The sequence below is a fragment of the Megascapheus bottae genome, chromosome 24 (assembly GCF_031878675.1).
Source record: "Megascapheus bottae isolate mThoBot1 chromosome 24, mThoBot2.hap1, whole genome shotgun sequence".
Classification (NCBI taxonomy): Eukaryota; Metazoa; Chordata; class Mammalia; order Rodentia; family Geomyidae; genus Megascapheus; species Megascapheus bottae.
This window is the reverse complement of record NC_143532.1, coordinates 6,072,501-6,097,392: the sequence shown is the minus strand read 5'-3', so window position 1 is coordinate 6,097,392 and position 24,892 is coordinate 6,072,501. Positions and strand designations below refer to the sequence as shown.

The 24,892-nt window shown below is 44.2% G+C and overlaps 1 protein-coding gene across 3 annotated transcripts in view; it reads left to right on the top strand.

The window, feature by feature from the left end:
- Wwox (WW domain containing oxidoreductase) overlaps window positions 1-24,892 on the top strand; it is a 690,264-nt gene that overhangs the window by 9,796 nt on the left and 655,576 nt on the right. For all 3 annotated transcript variants that reach the window (XM_090357246.1, XM_090357248.1, XM_090357247.1), the window contains exon 5: window positions 23,806-23,912. In XM_090357246.1, coding sequence (XP_090213372.1) covers window positions 23,806-23,912 — 107 coding nt within the window. The remainder of the gene's footprint in view (window positions 1-23,805; window positions 23,913-24,892) is intronic.

The window sequence follows — 24,892 nt, the reverse complement described above, 5'->3', positions numbered from 1 at the left end:
GCTTTTTTTTCTATGTATGTGGTACTGAGGAATCGAACCCGGGTCTTCATGCATGCTAGGTGAGCACTTTAACCACTAGGCCAAACTCCCGGCCCTAATGACACATTTTTGTGTAAGAAATAAAAAGTGTCCTATCGGACGCAGTGTCTACTTCTGAAATAAGAGGCTGTATTAAGCTAGATAATAGGAAGCAGGTAGCTAGTGCTCTGCCTGTCGCCCTGAGGGTAATTTTGAGTTGAACTTGGTTGGGGCCAGGAGTTTGGCCTAGTGGTAGAGTGCTTGCCTAGCATGCATGAAGACCCAGGTTCAAGTCCTCAATTCCATATACATAGAAAAAGCCAGAAGTGGTGCTGTGTGTGGCTCAAGTGGAAGAGTTCTAGACTTGAGAAATCCCAAGGACACTGCACAGGCCCTGAGTTCAAGCGCCAGGGCTGGCAAAAAGAAAAAGAGTTGAACTTTGGCTACTGTCTAAACTTCCTGGAGGACCATTATTTGCATATTTGAACCATCAAATCTGGCTCAGTTTGGCTTTATAACACTGCTTATTTGCAAATTTTAAATGAGGACCAAGTTTTAATACCTTGTATATTTTCTATTATTCTTTTTTCCCTTGGCACCGTTTTCTCTTTGGGAAATGTGAGAGCCTGGACACTTTGTAAATGTGTACTTTGTAGCATTGTAAAGTTGTTTCCCCAGAGTAAAGCTGTCTTGGTCATTCCTATGCAAATGTGTTGTTTGTTTGTCAAATAAACTGGAAGACTAGTGGGAATTCTTAGAGTTGAGGATGAAGGATGGGCTGAGGCTGGCAACCTCAGTCCTTTCTTGGACGTGTGCTCACCTCACAGTTCACACGTGATCCTTGCACTTCTCCCCATCGCCTTCCCGTCAACAGGGCCTTTCTGCAAAGGTCTCTTCAAGGAAGACACGTATTCCATTAGTTGGAAGAGTTTCATCTCCCCGGTGCCTTCATAATACAACAGTGCATTTCATGAAGCCCTGTGCTGATCTGGCTCAGTGGGGGCATGGACGTGAGTGACCCGGGGTTACGCTAATGGCTTCAAAACTTGGAGTGTTCAAGGCTTTGCATGGCTCCTCTCCTCCACCACCTTGTCATTAGAAGCCGTATTCAGACAGCTGCCTCTGAATTAGGATTTCCTGGGTAGATCTGAGATGGTCTCTAGTGTGTGTATGAAAGACAGGGGAGACAGAGGCATGGGGAAAGAATTCATGTCCCAGAGACTTTGCTGACTCTGTGTAGGCAGAAGAAAGCTAGCAAGGTGAGGGGAGCTATGGATTTTCAGGTAGAACAAAAACCAGTGAAATTTCTTGGGTGGCTATATAGAAATTGAGGTCAAGGCAAAATTCATTTTACCTTGTACTCAGTTATTCTAGCTTTCTGTTCACTGGCCATGATAATGTGTCGTGCTGATAAGCTCCTGTATGTCCCTTAATTCTCACTGCAATGTATGCAGCTGGCTTGGAGCAGATCAAGATGAGAGACCAGAGAGGTGAGGTAACTTGCCTGAGATCACATTGCCCTGGATGGTGCAGGTGTTAGGACAGGACTCTTGACTCTCCCTGTTGACTGCATTTGCTCTCTTTCTGTTCAGAGAAATCACAGTGCACAGTCCTTGCTGCTCTCTCCCTAAGCTGCTCATGTGCCCCAAGTCCAGATGTGTGAAGGCTCGGTGTGGCCCTGCAAGGGAGGGTGGACGAAGGCAGAGACAGGTGGCGCTTGTACACCATCCAGGCTTGTGCATAGAGGCTCTCTCCCTGGAGCTGTCTAAAGTTGTGTATGTGACACAGGTGTTGGGAAGGGAGTCTGGGAACCAGCATTTGTCTACCTTGGGTTTATGCCAGGTGTTAAACTCATACCATCTCATTGAAGTAATTTTTAAAATGGTTACTAAACATTCATGCAAAGTCCAGAAAAAAAGTCACTCCAGATTCCTACCGGCACAGTGAGCATCGCTGGCAGCCTCTGCCTGTCATGCTAGTGACTGGCTTCTCCCCTTCTTTCTCTTGGGATTTTCCAGGAGGGGAGTCTCTTCCCTTGCTGTTAAATGTGAGTCTGAAATGGTTGCATAGTATTCCATCTTCTGGTTCCACTTCTTCCCCCCGTGTGGCACATTTGGGTGGATTCCAGCATTTTAATAGCTGTGGAATGGGGATGAACATTTTGTAATGAAATGTTTATGCCCGCCTGGGACTGTCCTATAGTTTTGCGCTGTAGAATTGCAGGATGAAGGGATTTGCACCCTAACCTTTGCATCTTGATATAGCCCCCCTCAAACTGGACCGTTGGAATGTTGTCATGAGAATGTCCATTTGCCTACATTTCCTGTCAGCTTGGAGAGTGAGCCCTTTGTAGAAGTGTCGATTAAATTGGCACATCTCTGATTATTAGTAAGATTGAGCTGCTTTTCATGTCAGGCCTTTTGTTTATATTCTTCCATGGATTGCTTTTTATGGGCACAACTATTGGGAATGTATTGATTGTTGATGGAATGCTTGCTCCATGCAGTATAATTTAATTTTCAAAATGTCCCTTTCTCTTTGAAGTTCATTTATCTCAGAGTATCTGTTACTTTAAGTCCATGTCCAATGCTGCGATCAAAAGGAAATTTATAGAGAAGTTGGCTTCACTTCCCCGTTTGCTCCATTGAAACCTCTGGGGGCATTTCTTCCCACTGAGGCACTGCACGAGGAGGGAATACCCAGGAAATTCCAGCTCATCATTGCCGGCTTACTGTGTGTGTGTGTGTGTGTGTGTGTGTGTGTGTGTGTGTGTGTGTGTGTGTGTGTGTGCGCGCGCATGTGCACACATGCTGAGGTGATACAGTAGTGATTTGATTATTTTGGCCTTGCACATTTTTCCAAGATCATCTCATCTCTCCATGATCTGAGAGTACACTGGAGATTTTCAGGCCCCATTCCACTGTGCTGCTGAAAACAGCCCTGCCATAGGCTGGCAGGCTGGATCCCTGTGGATCCCTTATGGAAAGAAGTTATGACTGGAAACAGACACGGCCTACTTTCCAAGCTAACTACTGCCCATCTTAGCAACTTCTTTGCACCCCAGCTTCACAGCTGTGAAACCCCAGTGAGAACCTCTCTCTGTGTATTTGTTCAGGATCAGACCTCCCCTCTAGACAACCCCTACCTCCTCCATCCCAGGAGAATTATCATCCTTTTAGGCACTTGATAGGCAACCATTTCTGGAGTAGGGGAGGTGGGGATGGAGTTGCTCCTGAGATTGGTTTGGTATTTTCTGAGCTGTCTGGTGTTTTGGGCACTGGAAAGGCTGCACTCCCAAGCTGTGCATTTGTCCTTCAGTGACCTCTGTAGGTAGATCTTAGAGGCTTTGACTTGTTTTCAGTAGGAAAGGAAACATTACAGATCTTCTTTGGTTGGAGGTCAGATAGTTACTTAGTCCACATAACAGAAGAGAAAGAAAAAAAGATAAGGTTATTTTTATTGTCATCTGGGAACAAAAAATGACTTTAAAGTTGGGGAAAGGGGAGGAAGGGAAAGTATTACACCTTCCATGAGCACATGAGAGGCCTTTATTCCTGAGAGTTAGATGGAACACTGGTTCACTTGAGTTTATTTTGGCCTATCAGACTTTCTGGTGTGCGTATTAATCTAAATGTGGATCAATACATGTTTATCATTATTTTACTTGGGTTAGCACTTTGGGCACTAAGGACTCACACCTTTTACTCTGGAGGCTGAGATCTGAGAAGCAAGCTTCAAACCAGCCCATGCAGACAACTTTGAGAGACTTTTCTCTCCAGCTAACCAGCAAAAAGCCAGAAGTGAGGTTGTGATCCAAGTGGTAGAGCACCAACTTTGAGCATTAAAAGCCAAGTTAGGGCATAAGGCTCAGAGTTCAAGCCTTAGTACTAGCACCGGAAAAATAAAATTAGTCCTTTTATTAGGAACTTCTGGGATTCAGTAGGGACTATGAGACAGTCATGAACCTTTTGTGTAACTCTCCTGTCGACTCAGTTGACTATTCTGAGCCTTCCCTCATTTGTAGACTAAAGGAAATCAGACTTTGTGGATGCAGCAACGGAGCGCCTCTTTGCACACCAGGTGGCTTGCAGGTCAGGAGTAGTGACCTCAGAGCTGTGGAACCATGAGTCCTGCAGGACCACAGCTTGGATGTAGTCACATGAGAAGTGTGACATCGCCCGGGGGGGGGCGGGGCGGGGGTATGTAAGGGGACCGTGTAAGCCTTCCCCTCAGTGTTCAGAAAAGGGAACCAGATGGCAGAGCAAGGCTACGCATTGTGCAACTGATTGGGTGGCCATGAAGAAAAAGCTGTTTGCCTGTAGACAAGCTGGACCTCCAGCCAGACCTCACGAGCAGAGGCCTGGAGTATGGAGGAATTCTCTGCAGAGGCAGAAACCTTCTCAGGACAGAGTCATGCCCAGCTTCATAGGTGGACATGTTGGCCTGTAGGCCATATGATTTCTTCATGGTTGGCTTAAGCTTTATCTGTACCCCTGGGTCACAAAAACGTCTCCCAGCTGCCTTCATTGGAATGTCTGTCTTGTCTGTAAGGCGGCTGGGACCTCTCAGCCCAGTAGCTGGTTTCCAGAAGCTTCTATCAGCTGAGAGATCATCAACATAGTCCAAATAGTATTAAAAAAAAATTGCCATTACAACTTTCTCTGCTAATGAAGGAAGTTCTGAGTTACCAAATGGAGTGTTTGACAAGGCAGAGAGCACATGGGAAATGTCGCAGAGAGCCTGGCCCCCCCATCTCCACCTCCTGACAGGCTGGCCCTATACAAGTGTCACCCTCCCAGGCCAGTGAGTCCAGTGTATACATGAGAGTCTTTTTAACTCGGATCTCTCTTCCTTTTTCTCATTACTGGATGAGCCATATCCCAGCCCTTTTTCTTCTTCCCTCCTTCCATTGTTCCTTCTTTTTCCTGGCTGGCCACATCAGAGAGAGATTGATTTGTATTTGTGCCTTGCCAGGTGCCACATTCTGTCACTGAGCATATACACACATGCATCTGTCACTTGAATGATCCTTCTGTCATTATTGAGAACATGTTCATTTCTGGTCCCTGCTAGACAAGGCCACCCCACTAAACATAAAACAAAACACCTTTCTTCACATAGGGTTCAGAAGTCTGAAACCCATCTCACTGGGAAAGTGTTAGTATTAGCAGGGCTTTTTCCTTTTGAGGGCTCAGGTGGGAACCTGTTTGCCTCTCATTTTCCAAGTTCCTGTGGCTGCTTGTTTTCCTTAGCTTGTGGCCCCACCTCCCACTCTTCCCCTACTGTCCTGGAAATAGATTCTGGGTCAGATTCAGGACTGTAAAATGGGGAGAGGGTCCTTGATTGGCCTGGTGGGTTCTTAATGTAGCCACAGGGCTCCTTGTAAGACGGAGATCTCTGACTAGAGGTTGGATACCTGAGGAGAAGGAACTTGCTAATCTTCAGTGTGAAACAAGACAGTACCCCTGCCCCCTCCAGGAGGCACAGAGTGACCAAAGTATTAGTGACTTGATCTCTATGCTACTAGGACAAAATGTGTGTGTGTGTGTGTGTGTGTGTGTGTGTGTGTGTGTGTGTGTGTGTGTGTGAGAGAGAGAGAGAGAGAGAGAGAGAGAGAGAGAGAGAGAGAATATGAAAGACAGACAGATAGACAAAGAGAAAGAAAGAGGCATAGAGAGACAGATAGAGATAGGGATTACCATGTGTGCATGTGCATGCCTTTGGGTAATTTCTAATTATTTCTGTATTTTTTCTACTTTAAAGATACAGGATATGATTTTTTTTGTTTATTTTTTTGTTTCTGAATACTTGAAAAGACAGCTGCAAATAAATCCTGGAGTTTATTCTTTTTGGCTTTTTTCTTTTTCTTCAGAGCAGAGGACTGAACTCAGGGCCTTGCACTTGCCAAGCAAGTGCTTTTCCACTGAGCTAAATCCCAGCCCCCTTGAAGTACATCCTCACAAACTAAAGAGAATGTTTTCTCCCTCAACTGGTGCTTTTAAAAAGTCTTACTGCTAATCTTGCAGTCTTGTGAAGCTTTCTTCCTGGCATGCATCAACTGCGTGGGCATAAAGACGGCAAGTGCTCTCATCGCAGTGTGAGAGCAGTCTCCACACAGTGAGAAGCCTTGTAGACCTGTGCTCAGGTGCACAGGCTGCTTCTGGAGTTTAAGTACAGGCCCATCACTTGCCTTTGTGAATACACACGCATGCTGTTACATGCCTTTCTAAAGGATCACCCATATCTCAGTGCACTGTTGAGACACTGAGGGTGGAAATGATGGCTCCTGTTAGTGGCAGGCTTGGCTTGCTCAGCTTTGTGACTGCATTTTCTTCATCCTTCTTGCTGGGTCTTGTTTCTGCTTTGCTTCCTGCAATGATGTCCTGCGTAGCTATGGGCTCTTTATCCCTTACCCTGCTGATGGTATAGCTGAGCTCTGCGAATGCTGGTTATTAATCGGACAGTACATACCAGCGAGGTTTTATAATTGCCATAATTCTTCCTCAATCCATTCCATTTTCCAATTCCTCGATGGTGCACCAGGTGCAGAGCACAGTCCTGGACCCTGAGGTGGAGTGTCATAGCTGAAACTTATGATTCCACCACATTCTGTCAGGGCTGCAGTCAAGTTTCTGGGTACTAGTTTGGATCTACAATTTCATATTCCAAGCAGTTTTTTTTATTACCAATTATGCAAAATGCAGATATAATCTAAGTCAGCTTAAAAATTCAGTGTGACTTTTTAGGGAGTGACTTATCAATTTCATGTTTTAGTTATTACAAAGGTTAGTCCCCTTTGAAGGGTTGAGTAGTATTCAACTTTTCAAAAGATATTTTTTCAGCCCTCAATATCAGATATTGTTTTTAAACTGTCTAGAGAGATGTACTAGAGAGGAAACTGGATGGACCCGTGCTGAAGGGTAGAAAGGTCTAGTGATTGGAGTTTCCAAGCAGGGTCATTTAGGCAAGGCCTGTACTAGAAGGCTGCCCTGAGCTCTCAGAGGGTCGGGATGTGAGAGTTGTCTTAATAGAAGCCAGTCTTTCCAAATTTCCTCTCCATATGCTGTCAAGAAGCCCTTCTGTCTTCTGACAGATACTGTGACTCTTGCTCAGGTACTAGAAAGTCACATGAATTTCCTTCCATCTCTTGACGATTACCTTTATGAATGGCTTTGTACTGCATCACTGTGTGTGTGTGTGTGTGTGTGTGTGTGTGTGTGTGTGTGTATGTATGCATACACACCTGTGTATTCACATGTGTATTTACACATTCATAGGGGGATTGCTCTAGTAATGAATAGGAAATGGCAAACATTGTTAATACAACCTTACCTGTTTGCTTAAATATTAGCCCTGGATTTCAGAATCTATGTACCTGCTGTACTGTGCAAGCTATGTCAGGTCTTCACGTAAGAATTTATCTTTTGAAAATTAAAAAAATTCATATTTTTATTTCCCTTTAGTTGTACAAGGAGTTAACATTCAACAAATCAGTTATAAGTACAGTACAATATCCCTTAAGCCACTTCCAGTTTTCTGGTGGTTAATTGAACCGCAATCCTCAGATCTCAGCTTCCTGAGTAGCTAGGAGTACAGGCATTAGCCACCATACCCAGCTATTTAACTGTATTTCTATAAACAGGAATGTGGACTTTGCCAAGATAATTCTCTGTACCTACTATGTGCTGGTGCCTGCTGAATTTTCCCTTTTCTGTAAGTCTTGAGAAAACATCCACTCCCTTTCTTTTGTTTCTTTCAACCTTCTTTTTCATCATGAGAGTCAGTATGAGATTTTTCTTTTGCACAATATCTGATATTCAGTATATAACTGGCTTATCTCTTCATCTTTGTTTAGTTTCATATTTTACTTTAATTTCTGTATGTCAGCATCTGTCACTATGGTATTTAAACTCTTAGAAGATGTTGGCAGTTACTAACTGCTTGAGAACATAAAGCACTCTGCTGTTCTGATGTTGTACTTCTGCCGAGTTGAAAACTCACATTATTTGGTGAAAGCTGTGATAATTTAGGTCCTGTTTAGAATTAACAGCAAGAAATATCTTCCCTGTTAAGATGATAACTTTGATGTTAAAAAGCCAGATCATGTTTTTCTCTGTGTTAGATGTGAAAAGAACCAGATGAATCCCAGGCTATTAATAATAACTGTCATACGGGAATTCCACTGTGGAGAAGTGTACAAAAGATCAAGTCCAGGGAAAGTATTAAGCTAAGCAAGAGTGCCTTTGTGGGGACATACAGTGTCGGGCAGTGGTGAGGGAGGAGGCATAGGAAACACGAAGAATATTACCTGCACATCAGAAAAGCCAAAGGCAAGACACACCTGGCTTCCAGTATCCTCTATAAACAAAGCAGTACACTTCCGGGGCCCACTCTTCCAGGGCACAGAAAGTCCCCATGTGCAAGCCCGTAGAAATGGAATACTCACAAGTGCGGCCTAACATAACATTTACTTCAGTGCACGACTCTGCTAGTTTGCTGCCAAGTGTGGGGGAGTTTCCTCTGGAGAAGATGAGCTTAGTTCCCTTAGGTATCTCTAATAGTGTATAAAGAGAGAAATGCAGGAGGCAGAATGTGGGTTTTTGACACTACAGTCACTCAAGTTTTATTATCAATTTTATTGTCCCATTAAATTCAGTTTTTATTAATTTTGTTCTCATATTAGAAGCCAGCTTTGTTGACTTGCATATTTGACCATGAGAGAGTCCTTTGTTTTATGAACTTAGATTTCTTTCTTCCACTTAAGTTCAACTTTCTGTCTTCCTACTAAAGTTTTCAATTATCAATAGGATAAAGAAATAATTAGGCTGAAGGTACTCTAGGAAAAAACATTTTTTTTTTTTACAAAAACTGATCATGAAATATACAGGTAAGGAAAAGTATTCTTTGTAGGCATGCCTGTCTGATCTCCTTTCTACTTGATATGTATGAGTTCTTGGAGTTAAAGATAAGCATGTGTACATTTATATGGCTTTGGAGATCTCTACAATAGAGAATTCACCGTTGTGACTGGAATTTATTCAGCATGCAAATGTGGGTGGCTGACTGTTTTATACGTACCTGGTCTTGAATGATGGGGAGGCATGATAACTATATATATAAAATGACATTAAAGTCTAAGAGGTGCTTTTATGAGGCTGGCTGGAAATGGCATCCGATTTTCTTATGGCTTTTTCATGTCCATTTTGATGAATCTATTTATTATTTCCATAATGAGTAGTACACATGGTTGGTTAGCCAAGTTATTGAACTTTATCAACCTTGGCTGAAATTCACAATGCGTGCCAAACTTGTTGTAACATGTAAGAAATTACATCTGGGCTAAAAGGTTCAATAATGATTACTCTGATAATGGAATCTTTTACAAAGGATGGGATTTCATGGTATGCCTGAGCTTCTTAAAAATTACTGTGGTACAAGGACACAAGGTATAACATCAAGCTAGAGAAAACTATTCACAGTATAGATTCAGATTGATAATAGGGTCATTCCACCCCAGGACAGGTGGAGAAAAAAGTGCTATTACCTGATTGCACACTTGGGTGTTTGATAGCAGGGCCCTCTCTTTAGATTTGACCATCCTCATGTGATTTGGGTTTTGGATCTAGGGGGCACAACCTGATAATGTGCTGTTGTATCACCTCAATTCATGCACTCTAAACTCATTAGAAGCGTGCAGCCACACAGGTCTTTACCTATAGACTTAAGAAATATAGAATCTTTTCCTTTCACTGGAGAAACCCCACCACAGATCGGCCTGTTCACCTGTAAGGTGGTGTTGGGGTTTGAGGAGCTTGGCATAGAACACATGTCTCCCTTCCTGACTTAGAGTCAAATTGAGAAATAAGACCAAGGGTAGGGCAAGTGGAAGACTTGAATAGTATCCTACAGAGCGGTGTCATGCAGGGACTTTTTATTCCTGGAGCGGGAGAGGCAGGACTGGAACCCGAAGTAGCATTGTCCCTTATGGGCAGGAAATGGAGAGGTGTGCAGAGGGAGGACTGGGGATGGCAGCAGGGACTTGTGCAGTGGGGAAGCTGCCTGTCCTGTCCCTTCACCCCGGCAGCAGGAAGCCAGAGTGGTCACAGGACCGTGACGCTCTGGGAACACGTGTGTTCCCTATCCAGCTTGCTTTTGGATTGCGCATCCTCACTCTTTTTGTAGCTAACTGGATACATTTTTTGGGTTATTGTTGTTGGTTGTGGTGCTTGAAAACCAGGACCTGGGTGCTGTCCCTGAGGCTCTTTGTGCTCAGAGGCTAGAGCTCTACCACCTGAGCCACAACACCACTTTTTTTTTTTTTGGAGTGTTTTACTGGAGATAAGGGACTTTTCTGCTTGGACTGGCTTCAAACTCTGCTCCTCAGATGTCGGTGCCTGGCAGGATTGTCTTTTTTATGTCCATTAGACCTAAATCTTTCCTTGCTAGGAAGTGCACAGTAGGAAGGAGAAGGAAGAGCAAGGAGAGAGCCTTTGTTAAAGGGACCCTGGAAGCTGAACTCCGGGTGAGGGGATTCCCTGGGGGCAACTCAGATTCCAGACGGACACAAGTTTGTGTTGGCTGAGCTCCGTCACCGTGGGTAGAGACAATGGGAGAGTGGTAGCAAAATGGAGAAACATCACCCAGCAGCGCCATTCCCCCTGATACTCCCACAGGAGCCAGCTCAGTTTTGCTGATCGCAGCACCATGCCCTTTTGCCTTTTAATTATTCTGTCCTCTGTGAAGCATTCCCTTTTACTGAGTTTTACTTTTCATACTAAGAACCATTCTATGATGCTTGCCAGTACACGATGCAGAGCTGCAACTCATTCATTTTATTTTTATAATGCTTCATTAGTACTCAGTGAGCAATAACGATGTATGCGGTGTAGTTGGCTCAAAACATGGCTGTGCAGCTTAAAGGGAGAGGGTGCAAGGGATGGAAGCTGACATCCCTTTTCCAGTGGAGGCCCAACTGCAGAGTCCTGGTGAGCCTTGGATTCTGCCTTTGGCATGGGCAAACAGGAAAACGTTTGAAAAGGAATTGTCTGTATCTCATTAACCATTTCCAAAGAATACAGATATGGGAGGAATCCATATCTCTTGAGTGTGTATTTTTTTAAGTTAATTTTGGTTTCCTTGAGAAACAATAAGACACTCTTAGCATAGCCTTCTCCGGGAAGCCATAGATTGCAGTGTGGCTTGTGAGCTCCTTGTCTGTCTCATGCTGTTGGAGAATGGTAAAGAGTGTCCGGTGCCTCGTCACTGATGTGAAAGGGGGCAAATGTAGAGAGGCAGGGGCAGGTTGGAATCACATCATCATTTGGCATCGGGACATCTCCTGTCACCCTAACATTCCAGCACCTATGCCTCATTGTGGATGACCTGTTGAAACCTTCAGTTGGTCAAAACTGTTATGGTTGTAAAGAAAGGTAAACAAAGTTGGGTGTTGATGGCCCATGCCTGCGATCCTACTTACTCAGGAAGCTGAGATCTGAGGGTCTTGATCTGAAGCCAGCGTGGGCAGGAAATTCTGTGAGACTCTTTTTCTCCAGTAAACTATCCAAAAAAGAAAAAAATACGAAAGTGGAGCTGAAGACTCATTCGGTAAAGTACTAGACTTGAGCAAAAGAAGTTTAAGGACAGCATCCAAGGCCCTGAGTTCCAGCCTCAGGACCCGCACAAAACAAATAAGAACAGCAACAACAGAAGCTGGAGAGTCAAATAGCACATTCCTAGAATATTGTGTTCATTTCTGGATGTGGCCTAGATAAGCTAAACACTGGTGAAGTTAACAAATTGTGGCCTAGGAGAACCCATTCAAAAATGAGAATGGCCAGGCGCTGGTGGCTCCTGCCTGTAATCCTAGCCACTCAGGAGGCTGAGATCTGAGGATCGCGATTTGAAGCCAGCCAGGTCAGAAAAGTCCACAAGACTTATCATCAGTTAGCCACCAAAGCAGCCAAAAGTGGAGCTGTGACTCAAGTGGTAGAGCACAAAAGCTCATGGACAGATCCCAGGCCCCGAGTTCAAACCCCAGCACTGGTGTGCACACACTCGAATGGTTTGCCCAAGATGAAGATAAGTTAGTCTTGTACTTGCATTAAAGCATGGGTTGCTTCAAGGGACAGAAGCAGGACGGATTAGCACAATTCCAGGACATAGTATTCAAGATGAATTTGGTATCTGTGAGGTAGACTTTCCTATTGGTTCAAGTTGTGAACAAAGTAAATAGGATATACCCCGTGGGAAAACGCTAGGTAGCATTTTGTGTTGACATTGTTTGAAAAAGTTGGTGTGTGTGTGTTTCCGTGTTTCCCTTAGTGTGAGGTCCCCCACAAGCCGAACCTGAGGCAGGCCTATTTGTAAATCATTGAGGCCCATAATGAGGACCGAGAGGAAAAGACAATGCAAAGGCATGCCTTTCTGTTGGGTAGTATGGCGGGCAGCTACTGCTGGATTCCATGGGCCTTAGTGAGAAGTGATGAAGTGAATCTCAGAGCTGTGACCCGAGAAGGGAAGGCACTCATCCCCGTCTGTCTTGGGCCAGGCAGGCCCCACAGGTATTTGGTGGCCCAGCTGTTTGCAATTGCACATGCATTATTGTGAGCAGTTTCTCCAGGCATCCTGTGCCTCAGTGCCAGGCCTGGGAAGAGAGGAGCCACCTGCCCTTAGGTGAGGGGCTGGAAACCTTGAGGAGCTGTGGTTGGGTGCAGCAGTGGGAGGATTTGAAGAGGTGGGGAGATGTCTGTCCACAATTTGCATTTCCTGGGTCTTGTTAAGTTCCAAAGTTCCAGCAAGTTTAAAGATCTCTCTCTCCCTACCCCCCTCTCTCTCCCACCCCACCCTGCCGTGCAATAGAAATTCAAACGAGTTTGCAGTGAAGTACCACAAACTGCCATTTGTTTCTAGTGTCTAGTAGCTAAAAGTTTGAAACCAACTTGTCGGTGGGGCTACACTCCCCCAAAATCTGCTGCAAAGGCTCCTCCTTCACTTCCTCCAGGTGTCGGTGGTTCTCGGGGTTCCCAGCTCTGTGTGCAAAGAGCACACAGATTTTCTTTCCTCTCTGCGTGTCCGGCTCTGGGTCTACATTTCCCCTTTCTATGACACCAGACATTGCTTCTCTAAAGCTCCTAGTTCCACATTACCATATTCTGAAGTCCCAGGGGCTAGGACTTCAATCATTATCATGATTTTCTTTTTTGAGGGGGTGGTGGATAAATGACACCATTGAACCTTTGGCAGCTGTCCTAGACAAGTCCTGTCCTCCATTCTGCACACCATCATTCAAGAAGTCGCCCCTTGAACAGGTCCTTCCCAAGTGCCCTTACCTAGCCAGCCTTGTCCCAGGAGCTCCTCCGAAAGGACATGCCCCTGCCACTGAGGAGCTTGCTTCTTTCTAGAGCGTGGTTTTCAGAGGTAGTTGCTTTTTTGTCTTGTTTTTATCATCCATTAGGAACCAAGTGGGGGATTGCCTGCTTTCCAGTAACGGCCCCCATGCCTTGTGCCCATGAGTTTCTAGTCACAAAGGTGGTGCAGCCCCAGCTCTGCTCAGGGGCTGCTCTGAGGTCATTTCAGTGCTGAGCTTTGGATGCGCGGTGGGGAGGGTCCCTTGGTGACACTGCTGGGAGCACGCAGGGACTGCCCGGTAACTTGACTTCTTGATTCGTCAGAAGGATAAGCAAAATGTCTTTGCAGCTTTCTCTTACAAGGAATTCCAGAGCACTGGATCTTAGCCTTTCGTTTCTTTCTGGCATCGTGGATTCCTCTGGGAATGTAATCTGACTTCTTTCCACAAGGGAGAAGAGCTGCATGCACAGCCAGACATTTGTGTGTAGTTTTGGGGTAGAAGGAAGGGATGCTGAATTAAGTAATTCTGATACTTTCCAGGAATTATCATCATTAGTGCCTGTGAAATACACACACAGGGCTTTAAAGAGCCTTTTGATTCATGAAAATTTATTAAAATAAAATTATGTCTAGAAATGTTTTTCTTAGCTTTTTATAATGGTCCTCTTTCTGATAGAATTCATCAGCACGCAATTAATAAAGTATTACCGATTTCAAATTACCCTTTACGAAACAATGGAAATTTCCTAAGTAAGTGGCAGGTAATGAAAAAAAAATTCAGTTACTGACAGGCTGTCATGGCTGAATCTAAAAGCTAGGGGCAAAATACATATATTCTATGGGGTTTGCATTTCCAGACCTGGGTTTCTAACTTCTTCCTTATAAAATTTTAAATTTCTTCTTCTTCTTTTTTTTTTTTTTAACATGGGACCTTCTAATTACTGATTTCCTTCTTTTATAATCACTTAACATCCTTGGTCTCCACACCTAAGATGGTTATTAAAAATGCCTCACTTGGTGGTCAATACATGTAATTAATTTAAAGAAACCAGAAAGGTTTGGTATTAGAATTAGTGTCTCAGTCACCCTCAGTATATAGTAGGTGCTCATGCCATTGGAAGGCATTGTAGCACTTCCAACTGTTTCCTTACGAAGCTAAGTAGTTATTCCCTCTGTGGAAACAAATTACTGAAATACTACATGATGAAAAACTAATGTTAGTTTACTTAAAACAAAACCGTAGCAGTGTGTTATACCCACAGGAACTCTTCAGCCAACATTAAGTAAAAGCAGTGAAAGCATTTGTAAAAACATTTATAGAAACACGGTACTGTTAAAGAAGTAGCAGTGCCAGCTAGGCAGTGCGGATGCGGGTTGCCAGTCTCTCAGTAACATTCCCGTCTCTTGGAAGAGAGATCTTGGATGGGATTAAGTGCCTCATGTGCAGCTTTGTGGGAAGTCGTGATTATAGGACAATAATGTTTTTATTATTATTTATTTAGTTAGTTTTAAATTTTTCTTGGGTTGGTACAGGGACTTGAACTCAGCCCTTGCCTGACATTTTTGTTCATGGCTTGTGCTTTACCACTTGAGCCACACCCCCACCTCCAGCTTTTGCTAGTTAATTGGAGATAGAGTCTACAAATTTTTGTCTGTTTGGTGCTAGATTTGAACCATGATTAGCTAGGATTACAGGTGTGAGCCAGCCACTGACACCTGGCTGAGAGCAACTTGGAATGAGCCCTTTTCCTTAATGAACAACATTGTGCTAATTTCTGCAGGAAGATGAAACCCATACTGTTGGATATAATGGAGGTTTGCAGTTTTCTAATTTCTTATTTAGGCTGATCTGAGCAAAGATGTTCAAATTTCCACTTATTTAAACAACATGGAATTCTTGCTACGCTGAAGGAATATTTTTAGCTTACTAATTTACTGAGAAACTGCCTTATTCAATATTTGCTGTTAAATTTGAACTAAAACATATAGCATCATATGACATGGGTTCTTACATTAACATTTTGTTAGATTGGAAGCAGAATCAACACATTAGTCATCTTAATTCATTTAAGTTGGCTTTCTCCAGAAATCTGGGATCCAAAAACAACACATTTGTCAATTTTGCACACAAAGGGAGAAGCAAGATGTAGTTTATAGTTAAACATCCAGCTTTGCAATGAAAAGCCTATGCTATGTACTTATGGTAAGCTGAATAAAATTCTGGATAAAACAATATAATAAGATTTAGATGCAAATGAAATACTTAAGAAACTTGTTTTATGCTTAGCAAGATTCTCTTCAGATATGTTTTTACAGAAACTTGTAAATTGTCCAAAATCAAATTTTCAGTGGTTGTCATCCACACAGGCTTTGAACTTGGCTGTGATAGTTCTGTACTATTTTTCTTTTAGAGAAAATGTTTAGGTCGGGGTCACCTTCACATCGTTCTGAGCTCTGTTTCTGTTTTGATTCTGGTCAGTATTTTGAAATGAATGTTAACAAAATGCATTGTCTACTCCTTGGTTAGCAAGCTATGACTCTTGGTTATGTGTGTGAGCTCTCCCATCTCACTCACTCATTGCACACTGCCTTCAGATACGTTCATACTACAGTGGCAGAACTGAGTAGTTGTGGCAGAATTCTTGACTGGCAAAGCCCAAGATGTTTACCGTGTGGCTCTTTCCTGCAGTTTAACTAGAACTCCTATCATGACCTTCTTGCCCCAGAGGCAGAGGCTGAATGAGAAGGGACACAAATATTTACTGCTAGCCAAGTCTCTACAAGTCAGGCAAAATCTTCTGCTGGAAAACCCTCGCCCTTCATGACAGGCTGGTGCCTGGTCCCAGCTGATGGTTAGATTGCCAGGTTCCCAAGAGGTACAGATTTTTAAATCAGCTTGTTTACCAAGTATCTGGTCATGTTACACCACCCCAGACTGCCTCCCACATAGAATGGCTGTGACTGACTGGGCAAGAGCACTCACTGGAGCAGAGACTAAGGACTTTTGTGTGGTTAGTTGTTTAACGTTTCCAAGGTGAATTGAGATGGTGTTAGCATTTATGTTTAACCAAACAGCAGCAGCAGACATACACAGTCAAATAAACCACTGCTTGATTTCACGAAAGTTAAAACAATTACATACAAGATCTAGGATAGTGACCTGCCTATTGATATCATTGTGGTATGTTTTAAAAATTGACTGTAGGGGGTGGGGGGAGGGAAATGGGGACAAAAACATGAGAGGGGGTATCAATGTGTGAGAAGTAATGTACCTACTATCTGATGATTGTAACCAACCCCTCTATACATTATCCCAACAATTAAAAAAAAGAGAGAGGAAGAAATAATATTCTAATTAGATGTAGGTTTACTCAGAAAAAAAATCTGACTGTAAGGCAAATATGCTCCTTCATTTGGGTATGCCTATATTAAACCCAGTTTGTTGTGAAGGTGTTGACTTTTTGCCTTCTCACACGTTGTGTTTTAAATCACTGCCGCATTCTTACAACCACAGTAAATACCCAGTCATCCATTTCCTTGGAGGTGTGGAACTCATTAATAGTGGGTACCATTGTAGTGCACAGAGAGCCACGATCATGAAGCCCGTGGGCTGTGTGTGCATCTTGCCTTGGTGCTTAAATTCAACTCGTATTTGTGAGGAGTTGTATCTTAAAAAGTAGTAAGTGAGGGAGAATGAATAGCCAATTTGGACACTTCAAAAGCAAGCTTAAAAAAAGTGCTCCTTTCCCCCCACATTGTGTTTGAGCACCCCCATGTGACTTTGCGAACAGAAAGAATTGAATGTTCTCATGAGGTGAAGTAATATACCAGTTTTTTGAAGGTGAGTGCCAAGATCGATCTGAGTTCTTTTAAAAGGTGCTTGAACACAGTGTTCACAGAAGGTAGTGAGCATTGTCCACAACTGATGACATGGAACCTTTGGGTTTTCCATGCAGTGTGCTCTGGATGGAAGGAGGGGGGCATCACCATCTTCTTTTAAAATTCTGTCTCGTAAACGGCTCCCAGCCACCCTCTTGTTAACCTTCGGGGATGTGAGGAGACTGGCTGATCCTGGACAATTCCTCTAGGGCACCCGGTATCCAGAGTTAACAGAGACCCTTCAACTTATGGTTTCAGGTGCCAGTTGCAAGTCTAAGGATGTCACTTTCAGTTGTGACCAACTAGCAACAAGGTGAGGTTCCCACAACCTCCTCCTCAGGTTTCAGAGTTTGGTATGAAGGCTCCCAGAGGGCCGGGAGGCATTTGTTTACACATACAGGCTTGTTGGGAAGGATGCTGAAGGATGCAGATGAATAGCCAGGTAAAGAGGATAACAGGGTGAGGTGTGTGTGTGTGTGCACATGTGTGCAGAGGCTCTATGGCCCTCTTGAGAATGCCACCCTCCCTGTGCCTCCATGTGTTCACAAACCTGGAGGCTGCCTGTCTGCCAGGGTCTGTGGTTTCTATGGAGACTTCATTATATAGGCATGGTTGATTCTATTATCGGCCAATGGTGATGCTACTCTCTAGCTCCTCCCCTTCCCAGTGGTGGGGGAGGTGCTGCTGAGCTGGAAGTCCAACCCTCCAATCGCATACTGATTCCTCTGACAACCAGCCCTCATCCTCCAAGATTCATCTCATTAGCATAATTCAGCTATCCCCGAAAGTATCCTGGAGAAAAGACATCAAGGAGAGGCCCCTCAGCCCCAGTTACTCAGGGAAGTGTCAGTGGTTTAGTTCCCTTGTGCCAGGCACCTCACCTAAGACCAAGTCTGTCTGTCTGAGTCCATCACAGTGTTGTGGGCCCTGGGCTTAGTGCTGGGTTTGGTGCTTCTGGAGCCAGATGGTGGGATGCACCTGCTCTGAACGCAGGCTGCGCTGCCCACTGGGGCCACCTCCAGTTCGCCTTCTGATTGTGTGAGTACCCTCACATCAGAGATCATTGGTTTTCTCATCACTGACACTTCCTAGGGTTTCTCTGAAGAACACTTGAGAATTAGTGTATTCTGTAAAACATTTGGCTGGGTGCCCAGCGTGCAGTAACGGCCCCACATCCTCCTCCCAGATGTCTCAGCAGTCCTCTGCAAATCAGGATGTTCAGAGCACATATTGTTTGCGGGTAGGGATCGGTTCCTCCCTTTCTTTTCTTACCCACCTTGATTGCCTTGTATTAAAATTCATAAAGGTCCATAAATTATCAATTAGATGTCATTCACTGTTATTTTTAGTTTCTTACTATAATAGGCATACATGTGCGAGTTACAAGTTGAAACGGCAGAGGCAGTACAATGTGCACAGTAAATCTTCCTTGTCCACCAAGGATGGCTCTCCTGAAGCACCACAGATGTCCCTGATCCTCCTTGCACTGTGCACAATGTTTTGTTTTTTCTCCTTTTCCCTCTGCCTCCCCTCTTCTGCCTGCTATTTCTTACTTTCAGCGTGCTGGGTAATCAAACGCAGACCTTGCAGATGATAGGCAAGTGCTTTCTACCACCGTGTTGTGTTCCGCTCCCGCTGTGTTTTCTCTTAAGATAACATGGTGATATTTTCCTTACGTGTCTTGATCATTTCACTTTATTTTTTATCTGCAGCCAGTAATTTTTCTATGCTTGCTATGACATTGATTTCACCAGAATGATGGGTGTTTAGGTTGACCACAGTTTTGGACTGTTAGAATTATGCTGTTCACATCAAAATGTTCCCCCCCTCACATTTATATGCATATGGACTGACCATTTTGTTAGATACAGTTCTGGTCATGGATTGACCAAGGAGTGCATCCATCTAAAATTTGATAGATAACGGTTCTTAGAGATGTTGTTTGATAAATAATAGTCTTAGAGATGTTCCCTCCTCCTCCTTCCCCTTCTCCCCTCCTCCCTTTCCCGTCCCTCTTCCCCTCCCCCCTCCTTCCCTTCACTCTTCCTTCTTCCTCCCTCCCTCCTTCCCTCTCTTGTTCCCTTCCTCCCTCCCTTCCTTTCTTCTTTCCATATGTATTACATGATTCACATTTTGACTTGTTTTCTACCAGAGAGACCTGTGTATTTTTTAATTTCTTAAGAGTTGGCAAATGTGGATGGTATTTCACGAGAGTGATTTCTAACTCAGAAACTGTGTAGTTAAAATTATATGGAAGGTAAATGTCATCATTCCAAGAATTAAAGTAATTCCGAAATGGCAGTGTGGATTACCTGGTCACTGCCAGCATGTTGCTGTTGACCTTAGTGTCATGACGACTCCACATCCTAGCCCATCATCTGAAATGTCCCGGAAGAGTTGGATTTCAATATCACAGTCAATGTCATACCACTGTAATTTCATTTACATTAAACCGATCACTTGGGAGAGTATGATCCTTCTGTATTTAGGAAGATGTCAGAGAAACTCATATCATCAGTACTCCTGTCTTTTTTGTCTATATTTTGTGTTCTTGAAGATGGAACCCAAGATTTTTTGTGTGCCCGGAAAATGTTCTGCCACCCTGAGTTATATCTTTTCCTATACTGTTGGTTTACTAATGCAAAACTGCCCCCCAAATCTAACCCAAGCTGAAAGATTCAGGCTCGTTGTGCCTTTGTGCATCGTGCCATGTGTGGCGAGATTCTGAGACTTGTTGCTTGTATCCAGAAGATTGCTTTAGTGGTATATTCTTGGGTGAGGGGTGGATTACCATCTGTATGGCCTTGTAATGATGTTCAGTTACAAGTAGCATTTGTCTCCAGTGTTTCACAATTATAAATTAATAATAACAACCCATTAGAAATTACTGGTGTTGTAAGTCCCAACTCCTTTGGGCATCTTAATAAAAATGATAATTAAAACCATAATTTACAATAAATGGGTACACAGTCCAAGTACATCCACAGTATGAAGAAAATTAAAAAATCTCGAACCGGAAGGAGCCATCCTGGCACTGGAGAAAGAACATGCCTATACTGAACTCCCAATCCCCGCGCCCCCCTCCCCCCGTGCCCTATCCATTGTCCATGTTTGCTGGAGGTGGGTTCCCACCTCTGCCTGTCCATGTCTGAGGAGTCTGCGTGAGGCTCAGACTCACCAGTGAGTTGGATCCATGGCCTTCCACTGTGTCCTCTCCACCACCATGCGCAGACCCCTCCTCCCTGTGGCCTCCTCGTCCTGGTGAATGAATTAATGAGCTCCCCAATAACCAGGGACTGTCAAGACTAGACTTAGGCAGTCACCAGGCTTTGTAGATAGTTTACTTCCCTTTAGTTCTCAGCCTATGGGGCCACCGTGTCCCTCCCTGTGGACCCCAGCACTTCACTGTATTCAGACACTGCGTTACCGCTTGGCCATGGAGTTGCCTTAACTAGATAAGGTGATCACTGGACACTGTGTTGAAAAGGAACGATACAACTTGCGGGTGGCAATGGGAGGGAATAGCTGGGAGGGAGCAAGGGAAGGGCTGGCATCATCCCAAGAGATGTACCCTTCACCTGACTTATGCAACTGTAACCCCTCTGTCATCACCTTTATACAAACATAGATAGGGTGATCACTCACGGGTCTTCTCTCTGCCTCCATTCTTTCACAGGCTCCCCTCCCTGCGGAGGGGACCCTCAGTTTTAGCTCAGCGTGTGGCACTCTTACTCCCTTCCCTTTCCTGTGCTACATTCCGGAGGGGGTAGTGGCCAGTCTTGGATCCTTTAGCTTTTGGGTTACTCCTCATGCCTCTTAACTCACTCACCCAAGGTAGTTTCCGGTCCGGAGTTTGTGCTGACACTCAGTAGCATTTGCAGGGCAGATCCCTGACTGACCAGTGTCCCTGTCTCTACAAAGCTGGGCCGCAGAATGGGACTTGATATGGTGTGAATGAAACCTCAGGAAGATCAGTAGGAAACTATCTTTAAGCTCTGGGATCATGGGGCATGCCTGTAATCCCACACCTGAGAAGAAAAGGCAGGAGGACCATGACTTCAAGGTCAGCCTGGACGATAGAGGAACCCTGTCTATAACAAAGGAAGATTTGAGTGTGAGCAGCCAGGTGGAGGAAGTTCGGTGGCAAGGCTTGAACCTTCCAACTCCAGCAGGCACGCACCCCAATAGAGAATCTGAGCATCAGATACCCACGGTGGTCTGGCAGATGGGGCCGGCAGCAATGGTGGCTGGCCAAGCAGAAAGCCTCCACCTCACTTCCCCCTCCAGCTGTTCCCTGGCTTCTCTGGCTGTCACCTAGTGGGGCAGGGGTCCCCCCATAAATGTTTTCAGAGAAGCTTGATATTTCGGTTTGGTTTGCATGATCTCCCCAACATTTAGTACAGGCAACTAACTCAGAGAGGGAAGTAGGAGAAAGAAAAGAACTAGAGAGTGGAGGGGGGATGGGCAAACAGCAAAAGGAGGAAGAGGGGGAAACTGGAAGGAGAGGAAGGAAGGAAGAGGGGAAGGTGAGCTTAGCAGCTCTGTGGGCTGCATTCATCTCTCAGTCACCAGTCACTACTTTCATTCTGGAGAATAAAAACTAGTATAGGCAAAGTAGGTAGGTGTTGTAGGGGGCATATTTTCCACTTTATTCTATTCTAGATATTGATATCTAGAAGCTTAAAACCCTGAGATGGAGAGATATTAAACCCCACAGCCACTTAACTTTTCTGAGTGGATGGCATGCAACAAGTGCTAGGACAGAGATGTTCCCATTGCTTTGAAGTATTTCCTTTTATTTTCTTGGTATCAATTAGCTTTAAATATTCTTCTGAACCCACTCTGGCCATCTCCATGCTGTTAGGCTGCTTCCATTTAAACACTGTCACAGAGTTAATTTTTTATAATATGGACCAGGTTATTAAGCTTAGTAAACCATTGCCTTCATTATTTTGCAACAACTTTTGGCACTGTGCACATGGGCTTGCACTCCCGCATTTAGCTAATTGAGCTGGCCGGCGTGAACGCTCCGAGTGAGGAAGGCTATTCTCACGGGCTCTCGCTAAGACTTAGCAGCAGGTAGCGTTATTAAACTTTTTATTTTAGTTTAGTTTATAAAACTCTACACTCTAGAGATATGGCTTACTATAAAAGTGTTATTGTCCTTCTTATGAAACCATCCTCTTTTGAAATATCTGTACTTTGTTTCTGCTGCACAGGCAATTGTAGAGGCGCAGAGAGTAGAGTTGTCCGTCGTAGCTTTGACAAGCTGACTGGCCACCTGTGCAATACAGGAGATGGAGGACCCAGCGAACACCTTTACAAGACACTGAGACAGATGGCTTCGCCATAGCTACAGTTGGGAATTTCCTAGAGAGAGAAGGTGCAGGCCTGCGCCTGCAGCCTGTTGCAGCCTTAGGGCCAGATGTGCAGGTTCAGGCCATAGAAAGCCCTACCCTGTAGGATGTTTTGTCAAGTGAGATGGTTGGACTTAACAGGTTTGTTTGGGAAAATAAAATTTGAAAGCTAAAGGGATAGTATGCTTTCTTCCAGCAGATTTCTAGGTTGTGTGATTTACAATAACCAAATTTTAACACTTATTCATTAGAAGGAAGTCAGGGGTACTGTTTGAAACCACTTGTAGTATTCTTGAATAATTCAAAATCATGACCGTCATCAGTCCACATGAAATGTTTGTTCCTTTAAGAGATACTCAGTGAATCCTACGGGGTACCGGTCTCATGTAAGCCTGACACAAAAAGAAGACACAGAGTCCAAGTTGTTTACAGGTGACCTGAAGGATTGGTGTTGTATTGATGTTCTTGGGGGTCCATTCCAAATGTGGTTGATGCTGTAATCCCAGCATGGGGAAGGCTGAGGCTAGAGGGCAGGTAGTTCAAGGCCAGACTGACCTATGCACCAACTGTCTAATTCAAAACAATGCGAGGCAGGCTGTATGAGGTCTTGTGTGATTCCATCTTCATCTCCGCATCCTGTGTATCCCAGGCATGTCACCCCAGGTTCATGCTGTTCATGCACAGGCCAAGAAATCATCTAGTGGGGTGGCTGGGCCCAGTAAGATGTTTTGTCACAGGGATCACATATCCAATGTTTATGTTATTTGCCAGGAACACTTCAAGCCACGATATTGTCATTGAACATGTCTGCAGACACTGTACCCATCACCACTATACCCCAAACCACTTCTGGTTAAGGACCAGGAAGTAGCACAAATGGTGTTTAGTAAGAGCCCATTCAGCATGAGACATGTTACATGCTGTCTTTCTCTTCCTTTCCTTTCCTTTCTCCTTTTCACAATACCAGGGATTGAATTCAGAGCCTTGCACTCACTGTGCTTATTTACTTGCCTGGTGCTTGACCACTTAAGCCACACTTCCAGTGCTACTTTTTGCTGGTTATTTTTCAGAAGGAGTTTTAACAGATTTTTGTGCCCAGATGGCTTCAACCATAAGCCTCTGAATCTCAGACTCCTGAATAGCAAGGATTACTGTTGTGAGCCACTGGCACCTGCTGATGTGTTGACTTTCCTTTAAATTGCAGGCTTTGAAACTGCCAAGTCTTTTGCCCTCCATGGTGCACACGTGATCCTGGCCTGCAGGAACATGACGAGAGCCAGCGAGGCCGTGTCACGCATTCTGGGAGAGTGGGTAAGCACTTGACTGTTGTGTGTTCCTAATTGCCAAATACACATGCCGCCCTAAACACATGGAGGTTTTAGTGCAGGGCATAAAATTTATTGCTCTTGGAATAACATCTTTATTTTTAGAGTCATTTTTACATTGTTTACTTGATGAATGAAAGGATGAGCAAGCCTGTTATTACCCACGTATTTGTTTATAGTTCACTGTCAATGTCATCTACGCTGTTATACAGAGGTTCCAGAATGTTTACTCATTTAACTCATTTATTAAGAAAAATAAAATGCGGATAACCCCCGTGAATGCAACCAGAAGTTATTCTGCATCTATCTATGGATTTTAAGATTAGAAAGGAGCAGAATTTAACCCTGTCCCTGGCCACTGGCCTTTGCTGGTGTTGACATGTCTGTGCATAAATACTGATGGACAGTCTTGTCATGCTCTTGAGATGGAGGATATAGCATGAAACAAAACCATTCCGGACTTGTGCATTTGCCGTCTATAGAAGAGAAACAGACCACGAAGGTATCATCAGGTGTAATATATTTATTATAACATCAGCTGTTATAAGCATGACACAGGACAATAAAAGAGAGGTAAGGAATGGACAGTGACAGCCTGAGATGCTTCAGATGGGGTGGTCAGCAGAGACCCCTAGAAAGTCATGACATCTGACTCAAGACCTGGATGAAGCAGATCCCTAGGAACAGTACATACAAAGGCACAGAGGTATGGGAGGCCCACCAATAACACAGATAGCGCTGAATGGGGCAGGAAAAAGGGGAGTGGAGCCGTGGTGGTGGGAGGGGTTTTACATTATTGGGGCCTCCGCTAGACATAGATACAGCCAACAGGCTGATGGGTTGGGCAGAAGTGGGATGTTGTGGTGTGAGGGCTGATGCCCTCTCCTGTAGCTGAGATTTGACTCACTCCTATTCCCTAGATACCCAGGAGAAGTGACCTGAGTCTATTTGATTTGGTAGGACTTG